Source organism: Corvus kubaryi, unplaced genomic scaffold (assembly GCF_017639235.1).
Source record: "Corvus kubaryi isolate FWS band 111438036 unplaced genomic scaffold, C.kubaryi_AGA036_p1.0 split3-73, whole genome shotgun sequence".
NCBI lineage: Eukaryota > Metazoa > Chordata > Aves > Passeriformes > Corvidae > Corvus > Corvus kubaryi.
The window spans coordinates 32,884,913-32,899,579 of record NW_024582091.1 but is presented as its reverse complement, the minus strand read 5'-3'; the positions used below and the strand labels follow the sequence as shown (position 1 = coordinate 32,899,579).

At 40.8% G+C, this 14,667-nt stretch overlaps 1 protein-coding gene and 1 long non-coding RNA gene across 3 annotated transcripts; one reads left to right on the top strand and one right to left on the bottom strand.

Moving 5' to 3' along the window:
* Positions 1-35: 35 nt before the first annotated feature.
* Positions 36-6,223, top strand: LOC121659396. Its single transcript, XR_006014306.1, has 2 exons — positions 36-2,332; positions 2,622-6,223. It is a non-coding gene; the product is annotated as an uncharacterized LOC121659396 (long non-coding RNA).
* A 1,491-nt stretch (positions 6,224-7,714) lies between these two features.
* On the bottom strand, positions 7,715-14,289 carry HINT3 (histidine triad nucleotide binding protein 3). Of its 2 annotated transcripts, XM_042017466.1 has the most exons (6): positions 14,087-14,289; positions 13,579-13,696; positions 12,217-12,286; positions 11,327-11,453; positions 9,327-9,411; positions 7,715-8,352 (listed from the first exon to the last, which is right to left on the bottom strand). In XM_042017466.1, exons 1-5 carry the CDS (start codon positions 14,240-14,242, stop codon positions 9,364-9,366), a joined length of 519 nt encoding a protein of 172 aa, XP_041873400.1. In that variant the 5' UTR covers positions 14,243-14,289; the 3' UTR covers positions 7,715-8,352; positions 9,327-9,363. The 2 variants fall into 2 exon arrangements, with proteins under 2 accessions (XP_041873400.1, XP_041873399.1); XM_042017465.1 differs by having other exon boundaries at positions 7,715-9,411.
* Positions 14,290-14,667: the final 378 nt, after the last annotated feature.

Sequence of the window (14,667 nt, the reverse complement as noted above, 5' to 3'; positions counted from 1 at the left end):
GTGACGGTCCAGCAGAGGGGCAAAAAGGGGTTTGTCTTGCAGATTATATTTTATTTTAATATCTAGTCTTGATAACTGTAATCCCGTAGTCACTGATCTCTCTGTTGTGTTGATCTGAAAGGTTTGGCTTATCCAGATTTTGGTAAACTGTTTATTAGGACCAGGGCAGGTCAGCACTGAACTCACGTTCTGTGTTTCTTTTGAACAGCTTTCTTTTTCTAAATGGCTAAGATTTTGCTCATGACCTGCAAGCACTGCACGGGACACCTTCTTTATGCATCTCCATAATCTCATCCTGCAGCTTCTCCAGTTATCCCTTCCTGCAGTAATCAAAACTGAGGTTACTGTGAAGCTTTAGTCCTGATGATTGACAAGAAAGCAATCTAAGGTGACCTGGCAGCTAAACATGAGCTTTCCTAGAGGAGAAAGAAAAGAGGTAGATGTGGATCTGGCTTGTTCACTTCGTAGTTGAGTGCTGAGACCCAGCAATAAACACATTGCTGAACTGCTGACAAACCCTGTGAGCCTGAGATTGCTTGTAAAATCTTGGAATTATTGAGAGAGCTTTAGTGGAAGAAGTCTGCTTTTGTTTTTCCAATCCATCTCAGTTTAAATTTCTTAGCTGTACTGCTTCCCTTTTAGAAACTCCTTAGATGGGGTTGTTGGTATTATTTTTAAGCATAATCTCTTTGAAACTGGCTTTTGCTTGCTTTGTCTGCACTGCTTTACCTTCAGGGCACTGCTGTCTGTTCTCACAAGGTGAATATCTGTTTTTCACTGATACTGTTTCCTACAGAAGACATTAAGAAAAGCCCTGGTTTTTTCTTGCTCTTGGCTTGAGGATCCATGCAAAATCTCTGGCAGTGTATACATGTTGCTCAACTTAGTTTGAAAGTGAATGTGCATTACTAAGTAAGATTTACAGAGTATTTGATTCTGACATAAAAACAAAATGCTTTTCAGATGCTGTGTTTGGAAATGGAACATACATTCCTGTAATGCCACTGAGGAGAATCAAGCAGTTTGTTAGTGTGGATGTGGGGAGTCATTTTAAAAACATTACGTAACTCTTTTAGGGAGGGAAAGGAAGAAAAATTACCCTTTTTTTAGCCTTCAGGGGAGTTTTATATACACAAAGTATAATTACTCAACTTGAAATTTATCCAGGAAGCTAGAATTAACCACCTTCCTCTCACAAAAAATACAACAGCGGGATCATACAACAATCACGAGTTTCAACTTAAAAGTGAGAGACCATGAATGCAAAGCCATTATTTCATGTGTGCTGTTGCTTATTATTCCCAATTCCCTTCTGCAGGGATCATGTTGCTCACCCCGTGCACTCTTCCAGACCCAGAGGCAACACAAGTGTTTTTTGACTGACCTGCAGGTTCTGCTGGGGAATTTCAGGAGCCCTCTCCCTGCTCATGGGTTCATGCGCAACATCACCAACATATGTATGTGGGCAAATGTCCATGAAATCTTACTTTTAAAACAACAATCTTTTCAAAATACAGAAATACCCGATATATAATTCAGTTGTTGAACTGTTCAGAATTTGCATTTCTATCCATTTCCCCGTAGAAAATCCAGCTCTAATCCTGTGTTTTAACTTCAGATGTCTGTGAAAATATCAACTCTACTTATGTGCTACCTGGAAACTCCGGTTTGCATTTTTCAACAGGTGGACGAAACGACCCAGCAAAGACATAGTTATAGCACATTGAGATCTCTGTAGGTATATAAAAGTCTGCCCCTAATTCGTCAGAACAACCACGTCCTGCACAGATAGTCCATAATCTAAGCCCATGGAATGCCACAGGTGGTGGGCAGCCCATGTACCGGGAGAGGTGAGGCACTTGCACCTCTGCCTGCCCGCGGGCTGTAGCCGGCAGACATGGCTGTGCAGCACAGCCTTTTAAGGGAGAACAATCTATTCTGCCTTTGTCTTCTTCACTAAATAGGGTCCTGCAGACAGCGACGCGCTCGCTAACTGGATTTTCATTTCTCCTTGCAGTGCCTGATGAGGAAAATCCCCCTGCTCCCACCATGTATTGGAGTATCGGCTCCAGATAATATTTTCTGTGCATAGTAACTTCCACAGTCTGAGGGAACCTTGTCGGCACGGCGTGAATTTGTCCACCTTTAATCAGCGTTCCGGCAGGAGAAAGGCTTCCCACCCCCGTGCATGGGTTGGTGTGCCGCTGCTGCCGCTCGGCGAATGGTTTGCTCTCTCCCCAGCTCAGCCAGCACTGCATCAGATTGTTTAGGAAGTCCGCGGGGCTGCCGGGTACCAGGATAAAGTTCTTGGAAAGGCGTCATTGCAAGAAGAGTGAGTACTGCGCTATGTTTGTGTTGCACGGAGGCTGCGGGGTTTGATCGGTAACTGCGGGACCGGTGGAGCACCGTGTATGTGAACTTGTAAGCATAACTTAATGCCCTGTGCTCCTACATTACCTCTGAATTTACGCTGAATCACTTCTACTTTATTCATTGCTGTAGAGTTATGAGTGGACTTAAAATCTTCAGATATTTAACATCTTTTTCAGTAGCCTTGCCTCTCACTCGGGCAAAACTCTTCCAAAAAATATCTGGCTGGTTTGTTGTTTTTTCCTTCACAGCTGACCGTGCACACAGAAACCATAGTTACAGCCAGTCACTGATTCGTTTCCTCCTTGAGTGCCATAAAACATTTTCAAGAAATGGAAGGAGATCAAGGGCAAAGTGCTAAAGCTACCGGTGCAGTGGGTGACCTGAGGAAAAGTTGGCAGACCTGGGCGGAGGATCACATTGAGTATCAGAGGAAAAATCCGTTCAGCAGCGATGACAGGCTTGCGTCTAAACCTGCGCATACTCACAGAGGAGATCCTACCTATGGGAGACCCCCTGAAGGGTCTCGGACAGAGCAGAGAGGGAAAGATGCTCACTCACACGTAGGTAAAGAAGTAGAAGAGCTGTGCCTGATCATCAGAAGAACTGGAGAGGTGGGAGAAGATGGACACGTGAGTGTGACATTTGGGCAGCTGTTTGAAACATATGTGACTATTTCCAATAAAGTAGTGGGAATCTTGTTAAGAGCCAGAAAACATGGTCTGGTTCATTTTGAAGGTGAAATGCTTTGGCAAGGAAAAGATGATGATGTGGTCATCACTTTACTACAATAAGGCTTTGTCCTGGAATGAACTTAGCTGCATGGTTCCATTTGGAGAAACAGATCTAGATACCATCTTCACAGGTTTTGATTACAGAATTTCAACTCAGCTACCTACTGGGATGCAGGAGAGGAAATGGGCGAGAAGGATAAAGCATATTTTTGTAAAAGTGGTAGAGATTTGGACAGAAATCACATCTTAGGAGCTAATCCATCACACAGACATTGGATTGTCTTTATTATCATCTACTACCAAGTATATGACAGTTTTTGAAATAACTCTGCTGGCTTACTGCTTTTAGGTTACTGAAAGTATAAATTACTAACTTGCTATCCTACAACATCGATTCTTGCACGTTGTGAAATACTTACTGCATGGGAGACTGGGATTTGTAAAACGTGGAATTGAAAACTCTTGTGGGAATTCATAGACTTCTTCAAACAAAGAGCCTGGTATATAGCAAAAGTTAAGGTTCAATTAAACATGGTTAAAATGAATAAATAGAAGTTATTTTCATGAAGTAGATGGAAATTCCCAAACTTACAAAAATAACACAGCAAGGATACTTGATGGTTCCTAAATTAGTTGCATCTTGTTTGTATTTTGGACAGCTGCACAAGTTCTGGTATTTAATAGTCTAATCTTACAATCTTCTCCAAACCTTTTGAGTGTCTTGTTCTTTTTCTTCTCTATCTCACACCATTTTTACCTGTTCTGTTCTTCTGACACTTTAGAAGAAGTCAACAAAGCTCTTCAGCCTTTTTTGGTGAATTCAGCTATACCCCTTCATAGAAGGTAGGATGCCACAACGTAAAGATGCAAAAGTCAACAGAAACTCTGTATTGGGGCACCTGTGCATTCATTAGGAAAAAAAAAAAAGGCTCTTCTTTCACCAAAATGTAGCAATGTTTTTTACAAGAGGAGAGCAGAGATAGTGTAGTGCCAGATGCATAAATAAAAGTCTAGCGGCACAGTCCCATACCTCGTTTATCTGCTTTCAGAGCACAGTTGTGAGCTCTCCAGACTGTTTAAAAGAAAAATAAAGGATTGGGTAAAAAATAGTTGTAATAGTGCTATAAAAATAATCAGGAGCTGTATTTACAAGAGTTCCCACCAATAAAGCTGCGTAACTTGAAATCTAAAGTTCTATTTTTTTATCAGTACAAATAAAAGCTTCTGTGTGGTGCTAACTACACTACTTGATGGGTCTTTAAAGTACAATACTTTCCTGCATCAAAAGGATATTAAAATTTAATATAAATTAAGATTGATAAAAGTGATGTGTAATTTTATGCTATTTATATAAAATAACTCCTATTGCAAAAAGCCTAAAAGAATGGGGTTCTGTTTTGATATTTTCATCCAATGGGGATTTGCATCAAACTAAATCTTTTGACTGAAGGATTTCATTATTACTCTGCCTCCTTTTTTTTCTGGTGAAAAGACAATGAAAATAGAAAAAAAAGAAATTAATGTGCTGAAATAAGTGTATCTGGGGAACAGGGGAGTCGTAGAGAATGAGTTTTAATTACCATATAATTTTACCACATTGGAAAAGGGGGCATATGTGCTGCACCAGGCACTGCTGCTGTGTTCCCTTAGGTTTCAAACCCACCGCTTCTTTCCAAATCTACATCTTGCAGCTGAAAACAAGACATGTCATTTGTGATCTTAACATATTTAAGATGCTTTGTTCTTTTTGGAAAAGCACTTCTTGCCAAATGACATGGGCACACCTCAGGGTATTTCAGCTCCCGTTAGAGGAATCTTTACATCTATTTGGATTTCAAAACAAATTGAACTTTTTATAGTGCAGCCATCGAATTAGTTTTGTTTAACAGTTCTGAAATCCACTCAGTTCTGCTGAAGTGTTAGCTCATAACTTGCAGGAATCAGCATTAGGCACTTCAAGTGTCACCAGATGATTAACGGGATGGCAGTATCAGGAAAAATAATACATTGCTGGACATTGTACAAATAATTCATTCTAAGACACACATGTGAGGCAGTATGTCGCCTGAGCACCATAAGATGCAAGCCCAGCCCATGCAAATTTACTAGATTTTAATTAAGGCTGGCTCAAACAATTAAGTATCAGTAATCTAGGCTCTCACTGCCATGTAAGTGGTAGATGCTTGAGTACATCTACAAGCAGTTTAAGTACACCTCTGATCAAAACAGAAGCAGAGCAAGCCTTTAATGACATGGTCTTACCTACTTTGTAAGCAACTAAAAGAAGTTTGCTCTATTATTATATTTTTAATAGAACCAAGGATTACTATATAATGAAACTATTATTTATAGAGGGATTTTTTGTTTTTAAACAGTTACAGAGCCATGTTTCCTGCCTGCCAGCTTTAGATGAGCATTCTGGAAAGAGTGACTGAAACCTTTCTGTGTGCCCATGCAATGATTATAAACACCGAGCTGCCAAACTGGCTCAGCACACAGGTTGACAAATCCAGTCTCATGCTTCCAGCAACAGCCAGTATTGAAAACAAAAAGGACTAAAAGAGAGATAATAGAGCTGGTCAGCTTGCCCACTGGTACACTCCAGAATAAAAAAATTACTCCTGAAGTCTGTATAGTCATGAATGCATCGTATCTAATGCACATGACTCAGTTTAGCTACGAGTTTTACACAATTATGCTTCTTCATCTGTGATGTGATTTGATTAACATCTACCAATGAAACAGGAATTTAAACTTTTCAACATGTAACCTTTATTTTCAGCAGGCTCCCCTTAGAGTAAATAGAACAGAATTCATTAAATTATTTTTGCAGAACTAGTAGCATGTGAGGGGTTTTAGTATTACAGATTATTTGGAGCAGTAAGTAAATGCCAACCTTCTAAAAGGTGTTCTTGCCCTGCTAAGTACCTTTCAGCTCTTTAAATCTCTCCTAAACTTCACTTTGTGACAGATTCCCTCAGTGACCTTTCCTTCCACTTGAAGCCTGTAAACTCTGCATCTGTTTTGGACTGTACATCGTATAGGAATTAGCTGTGGTTTGTCTTGTCAAACACTGAAGGTACTTTCACCATTTCAATAAATGTTGCACAGTAGTTTGATATGACTGAGTTTTTATGTAGCATTTTATTGTTTCCAAGTTTCTCAAATTTCAAATACAATTTTCACTGGTTTGCTCCCATTTTCCTACTTTTATTTACAATTCACACTTAAAAAGACTTCGGAATAGTCTGAGGAGTTATTATCAATTTAAGCAAAATTTTGTTTTATTTTTAGCAGCATTGTATGTGTATCTGTTTCACCCTTTCAGAGGGAGCAGCTAGTACTTCAGCATAAAAGCATTATTCTCTGGGTTCGCGTTAGGTTGGGAGTTTATGTAAAACAATTGAGCAAAAGAGTACAAATAAAGCCTTGTCATTCCTAAACATGAGGTCAAAAAAGCAGCTTTTCTCAAGACTGCTAATACTGGATCAAAGAATAGAGCCAGCAGCAGTGGCTAAACAACTTTCCTTTGCTTCTCCAGGCTCTTGGAGAGTAAGAGCTTCTGAGTTCATGCTCCTTATTGATCTTTGCTCCTTGGAAAGCTCTACAGATGATTCCTGAAGTTTTAATTAAAATTACGAAAAGCTTCTATAGAAGACAGTGACAAAGTTAACAGGATCTGCCCACTGCCTCTTCCGGGGGCTAGCCAGTAATTCAGAAACGTATTGGAAGTATTAGGATAGGCTTTTCAGAAAGTATTTCTTCACCTAATTAAAAAAATTATTTGCAGAGGCCAAGAATGCTTGTCAATGCAGAAGGAAAACAGACCACAGTCCTGTGCTGAAAACCACTAATGAGAGGCTGAGCATTCCTCTCAGTAATTAGTGTGCCTCTGTTTAATGCTTTTGTTATTTCAGCTGTTTTGAGGCCTGTCTGTTGCTGTCAGGAACACAGGAATTCCCCATCTTTCTCATCAGCAAAACCCTGGAAGCGACATTATACCCACATTTTTACCTTTCCAATCATGCCACTAGTGGGGCCCTTCTCCAAAGTTAAGATATAAAAGTTGGCCTTTGTGCTTTCATGTACATTTGGCAATGTACAGAGTCTGGCTGGGCTGGTGGTAACTTCCTTCTGAGCATCCCAGGTTTTGGGTGTGACTGGAAGAGTGTTGGTAACCCAGCAGTTCTGGTCATTGCTGAGCAGTGCGTGCACAGCATCAGGGCCTTCTCTCTTCCAGCTCTGCCCCTCCAGTGGGCAGAAAGCTTGGAGAGAGCACAACCTGCACACCTGGCACAGACTGGCCAGCAAGGATATTCCATAACATAAAATGTCTGGAATAAAAGCTGAAGAGAGGGCTTTTTTTGGTGGGGGAGGGGGGGCATTGCTACTGGCCCGATTGTGGGAGGTCATGAGTTACTGCCTTTGCATCGCATACCTTGGCTTTTTTCTTCCTCTTTCCTTCACATATTAAACTGTCTTTCTCTCAACTTAGAGTTTTCTCATTTTGGTCTTTCTATTCTGCCATCCCACTGGGGTGAGGGGTGAAGAGCGAGCAAAGGGCTATCTAGGGTCAACCCCCACAGTCAACTATTCCACTGCACTGGAAAATCATTCCAAGATTAGCATTTATTAATCCTTTTTGACAACAGTTCATGTTGGTATTTTAAATATTACATTATGTCACAGTTCAGTATAGTTACATAAATTAATTACAGATCAGAACACAGTAAGTTTTAACTCCTGAAAATCCTTAACGTTCAGGTATTTCATGAAGTTAGAAGCCAGCTCAAACCTCTTCATCTACTGCACAGTCCAAGTTCAGTGGCTTTAAGTTACACTTTTCCTACCAAACCTAACAAATTAAAACCCTAAAGGGCTGCAAATGACATGTGAGTGCCCACTAATAACAGTAACAAGACATTAGGAAGATAATCTTACAGACAGAGAGGTGTAAACTCTCCCAGGTAGAAAATGCTGTTCTTCAGAAGGGTACAGACTCTGAAGTACTGTAAGAACATTACAACACATCGTACCACTAAGGCAACAGGTGCTGGATCCGTGGAAAACACAGAATATTATGTTCAGGGAAGCTTTCAGGTGCAACAGACATTCTCACCTCAGCTGCATCTGAATGCATCAGGCAAGGGCACTTGGTTAGTTTGGCACCAAGACATGCTCTGTGAACAAACAAAATCCACTTCATGTGTTCTGGAGTTTTAACTTTCCAGTCTGCCTTATTATGGTACTGAAAAACAAGCGATAGCATTCCTGATTAGAGTCATGCAGCAAAAGCAAATGTTCAGCAGGTTCCGTAAGACACTTGGCATGTTCCAATTTTGGGCTGAGTCCCTGCTATCCCAAAGTCAAATCACATTGCTCTTATGTAAGTCTGACACACACACACACAGTGTTTCAGACCAACTTCTCTTACTGCTCCATTTAGAATCCAAATTTGGCCAAGGCATTAGTAATCTGCAAGGGACTTCCAGTGAGAACAAGATCAGAAAATCTGGATTTTTCTGTCTACTGCCATGCAGAAGAGCAGTATATTAAATCTGTTCTTCTGAACTCTTCACGTTCTTTGTAAACATACAGTAACTAATTTCAAATATTGTGCACATAAGAGGGAAAAAAAATCTTTAAGTCTATTTACACATAAACCATATTCTCGGTTATACAGCATTGTATTGACATTTACTGTGTCACTGTGATGCAAACAGGGCAGGTAACATTGAAGTGGTTTAGCACCAGGAAGTCAGTACTGTACTTTCAGCAATGCACCTACTCATCACTAGGCATAAGTAACATATCATACAAATGCAGATGGGAACAAATGTTTGAAATGTTACCTGCAATCCCAGAACAATGCATCTTGAAAATGAAAGCTTGATTCTGCAACAAATACTCCCTTTGGTACCATTCACAAGCTGTTAGTTTTAACTCGTTGACTTGGTTGCAATACATTCTGCTGCTACACTTGGCCTTTTAATAGGAAGAATTCTCTGCCTGTGTGCATGTGTGTGTGTGTATTACGGCTGTATATACACAAATATAAAATTGTAACTGAAATACATCACGCTATTGCCAGGGAAGTATACAGACTGATGTATCCAAACAGAAGAATTAGGTTGGCAGCTACAAATTCTGTGTGTATTTCCTCATAAGGAACTAAAGCTTTTTTTATCCTGGGATATTATTGGCAACATCAAACTGTGCAACCTTAATTCAGAGCTTGAAGACCAAATGACACAAGCTTTCAGCTGGCAGCATTTTCAGTTTGCAGTCTCTCGATCAGCTGTTCAGCCTATAAAAGAGAGAAAGCAATGCATTAACTACACCATGGGCCTTTAGCTTACTGAAAATTCCATTTTAAAAACAGTGACACTAACAAAGCCTTTGCTTTTCTCTTTTACAGACAAAGTGTACAGGAGAAGCAGAATACAACAACAATTCCTTTCAACAGCAGACTCCCAGTTTCCACCAAACACTCATGAGGTGATCAGAAGAGGAAACATAACCTGTGGAGGTTAGAGGAGGTTTGAGCAAATAAACAGCAGATCTATTAAAGCACCGTGACTTTAGAGACCTCAGAAGACAGCACTGCTCGGAACAACCAAGTGGTGAGACCTGGGATTCTCTGTGAGCCACTCCAGAACACCGTGCTGTGACCTCTCATCACCTACCAGCCTCGAGCGTTGCTGAGGGATGGAGGGCGTTCACGTGTGTGGCTCGTGTCACAAGCTATTACCTCGTCCTTTGGTTACGTCACTGCACCAACACATACTTTTGTCATCATACATGGCTGTTTATGCATCATGGGCAGAACTGGGACAGCTGTACTTCCTACATTTAACAGCACCAGCTCACACAGCCCTCAGGAAGGCTCAGGGCAGAAGGAAGTCAGCCAACAAGCAAACCAGATTGGGCACGTGGAGGCTAAGAGGGGCACTTCTGAAACAGATCAGTTTACTGTCAGCCTTTGCTTTTTTTGCCAGTCCTACTGAATTGATCTTTTCATTTGAGCTAGTGCTTGGGGCTTTATTAAGATCTCCAAAGGAACTACATTAAAAGGTGAAAAGCTCAAGTTTGGCATATTTTAAATACAGAGAGTAAAAATGCAATCAGCTACTGCAGGTAGGAGCAACTCAACAGGACTTCAGTAGTTACTGCAGTTTATTTACAAATAAAGCTACATAAAGCATGCAGAAACCGAAAATTATATTACCTGAATCCTGTTTTGCATTCATAGAAGTACCACATTCAAGACACTATAATTAAAAAAAAAAACCAAAACAAAACCACCACCAACCCAAGAACATTTTCCAGCTTGACAACAGGGCAAAATACCAAAGTGGATCCATACTGGATAACCAGACTTAGTACGGTTCTGCCTGAACTAATCCAAGATAATAAGAAGTAAAACTACATAGCTATATGTATTTGAAGGACAAATATTTGTAAGATGCTCAATAACACAGCAGACACTTCTGCTTTTCTTGAGCTAGGTGTGATCTTCAGCAAGGTCCCACTGTGAAGAAGCCATGTTTCTTCTCTTTAAGTAAGAAGCTTTTGATTTTGGGGATGTGCAGTGATACCAGGATGCTGCAGCTACATTGCAAGGACAGGTGCTTTGCTGTATCAAAGCTGTGAGAGTGAGGTTTAGATCAAGAGAGAGATTTTCAAAGTGCTTTAATCAGTGTCAGTTCAGTCTCATTGCTAATCCTTACTGATGTAAATCAGTAAAATATTTTTGTAAAGCAGGCACTTGGCTTAGTCTAAAGATGACAAGATGAGAAAAACCACATGAAGTGATAAATGCAATCATTAGGTGGATATGTTTTTACCTACACTGGATTAATCAGGGTATGTGCAAACAGACCATCACAGTTGAATATATCCTTTTATATTAAAACCCAACTATTTACAAAGTGTCCACAGATGCACATCACAGAGCCTGAGCTTCAGGCAAGATCCAGAACTACTGTACTGTTTGCTGTTAGTTATTAGCACTCCGTTCCCCTTAATAAGCATAAGCATGAAGGGTTTTACCTTTATTTTTTCTCAAACAGTTAATTCAAAACACATGTAATTGAGAATTAAAGTAACAACAAAAACAAATGGTCAGAGAATTTTTGGACACAGTTAAAAGGTTAGAAAGACATGGCATTTTCCGCTCATAATTGAAAACCTACAGTAAAGCTCACCTGCATTACACTTACCGTGATAAACCAGTAGGAATTGATTCTGTAATAGAGCCTGGAGAGGAATCCCAGCTGACTGGCTGGAGCCAGAACATGAAGATGCAAGTGGGGTATCGAGCAGAAGGGAGGCCAGTGAAAACCCATTCTTCAGAAAAGGAAAAGTACAAGATAGTGGTGGCGTTAATTCAGGAAGAAGTGGAACATCACAGGTTATTTAACAGGATCCACAGAACTAACACCTCATCACATTTTCATTGTATATAAAAGCAAGAACAAAAACATGCCCTTTCATTTCACCACAGAAAAAGCTTTTCAGATGCCCATTAACCTCCTCCCTCACATCTCATATTATGTGTATTTAAGACACATTTTTAAAATGAGGAGTTAAAAGAAAAAGTACCTTAAATGTATCCTATCTAGTTTTCAGCTGGAAAGCCAACTATCAATTTTAACCATGAAGGCCAAGCTAACTATTTCTTTACAGTGCTTAAATTATGTTACAGTTTATTTCAGCTATCAAAGGCCTTAAACCAAAGAGTCCAGCACCAAAATCCAGTGAATGCTGGTATGACTGAAAGACAGGGTAGTGCCCTGCTTCAATAGGCCAAAGTTTACCTCTCTTCTGGCATCTAGGATTTAAAGCATATGTGCAGCAAGTGCCCTCCTTATTCCAAGATGTGTTCAAGAAAGAATCTCAGAGCTAGAATGCAATTTGTGCCAGAACTTGATCAGAAAAAAAAGTTTATATTCAATGCCAGCAGATTTTAATTGAGAATTCATGCAATAACTGAATGTAGAACTGATTTCTTCCATAAATCACAGTGCAGGTTCTGCCACCATCTCTAAAGTAGCATTCTGAAAAGCAAAAAACACACTCAACAGAAAGATGGAAGGCTTCTATTACATACCTTACATCATTCAAGTCACTAAAATTATTCTTCTGGAGAACAGCTTTTCCAACTTCCATCATTCTCTTCACTATTAAAAAACACATAAAATTTATTTTTAAAAGGTATTCTTCAGAATATTAACTTCAATAGATTAATCTACACTGAGATCACAGACATGGGTTTTTTGAAATATAAACACTGTAACTACTATTAGTCAAACAAAAGACAGTCAAGAGAGTGTGTGCAATGATTTACTTGAAAATTGCCACTGATACCAACTTCCACACCACAATGCTTTTCAGTGCTATATTATTCTAAGAACTTCGGCCAAAGCCATGCTATCACCACACCCTTATTAAAAAAACAACAACTACTGATTGGTCAGGATGATGACTTTACACTAAATCCAGTGTTGTATCTACACAGCTACAGGACTTTGACCTCCAGGTCCTGTGAAGCCTGGAGTAAGTTTCAGAGATGATACATAAATTAAAATTAAAATAAAGTTGTCAGTCTTACTTATTACCAGGTGGGTTTCATTGCTCTATCACTGAAAAATGCAGCAACCCTATTACAAAAACTTAAGGCAAAAGTCAAAGGAATTGTGAATTGTCTTGAAGCCAAATACATACAGAAGTTTTTTTCTGGAGAAAACCACCCTATGTTTAGAGAGAGAAATACAGTGATGCAAGATTTGCACACTGCAATTATAACTCTTTTCTTGCATAATATAAATGTAGATTTCCCTAAGGTGGAATGTCTTCATGGCTGCAGTTTCTCCTGTTACTCAACACACTTAGCTAGCCACATCTTGTGAAACAAATTCCAGGACAATGTCTTTTTAAGAGAGGAAAAAAGCTAAATAAACCTAGCAACAATAAATCATGGCTTCAACATTACAGAATTTTATTTTTTCAAAGATTTTTAAAGTTTTCTGGAACACCATTTCCCTTTTTCATCGGTCTCTCCCTTTTTTCCTGACAAAGAAGGCAGCACTTATCTGAAGGTATACACTTTATAAAATTCTTCTGTAAGCTTTTAGAATTGCATATGCATATCTAAGAAAATATAATGAAGCAGCACATAAATGCTTTAAAAATAAAGCTGTACTTCCAACAAAGTGCAGAGGCATCTATACTCCATGCAAACAGACTCGATTTCATGCACTAGGGCAATGTTTTTCCAGAACTGCACAAAAAAATGTGCCATTCTAGAACAGCAGACAGAAGTTCCCATAAAGGGTAAGTCCCCATCTACACTCACATCAGCTATTTCCATTTTTACAAATCGTGTCCAGAGTTGTAGTTTACTTGACAACACCCTCTTTCAGACTGTGAAAAATGTTTTTCCTTTAGGTTAAGCACACACTTGCAGCCTTACCTAGAGGTATGTGCTCTGTCTTCAGTGTTTTGCAATTTCCGATGTGCTTCACGGGCACCACCAGATAGTGGTGGGGGGCACCAGGTTTTATATCTCTAAAACAAACAAGGTCTTCATCCTAAAAAAGGATGCAAACACATTAAAATGGACTAGGACGAGGACACTGGCAGAGTCGGTCAATGTCCGTGTTCTCCGTATCGATGCGATACCTAATACCACAGCTGACCCAACTAGCAACAAAAGCTGAGGGTTTTGGAGGCAGCACCCAGGCACGGTGCCCCGTCCGCTGCTGACCTTCCGCAGTCAGGATTCCTCAGCGCCAGCTTTGAGGCTTCCGGCTGCTGTGCCAGAACTTACGGAAGGCACGGTGTTTTCCGTCCGAGCCATGTTTCCTCGCTATGTCCCTGCAGGAGCCGAGGGCCCTCAGAGCCGCCGCGCCCCCGCCCAGCCTTAGCCCTGAGCCAGCCCGTGAGGGAGCAGGGACGCAGGGCGAGCGCCCCTCACCCACCTCGCAGGGGAGCAGCGCCGTGCCCGGCTCCTCTCGGCGGGCGATCCTGCAGAACACGCACTTCCTGACGTAGCCATCGAGGCCGCCATTCCCGGCTTCGCTCCCCTCAGCGGCGGCAGCAGCAGCACCCGAGGCTTCAGGCCCGGCCGTGGCCATGGCCCCGGTCCCGGCGCCGGTCCCGGCGCCCCGCCCGCCGAGGGTGGAGCGCCCGGCCCGGGAGGCACCTCTGGCTCCGCCCACCGGGCACACGCGGAGCTGGCCCCGGCCTCGCCGAAAGGTTTTCACCGAAAATAAAAATTAAAAAAGAAAAAAAAATGGGAACAAAACCAAGTGAATGCCTCCTGAGTTCATTAGAAGTTGAACTGCCGCAGAAAAAAACCAAACCAAACCAAACCAAACCAAACCAAACGCGCAGTAAAGAGGGCAGATAGAAAGATAGTAAGTGCTTATGACGCTGGATCTTTCTCGTTTTTCACCAGAAAGCTGTGTCCAGCAATTCATTGATCAATACAAACCAAGAAAAGCGTTTGAGAAATTTAGACATTTTGCCCCTATATTTCAAGTTACTTGGATTTTTGTAT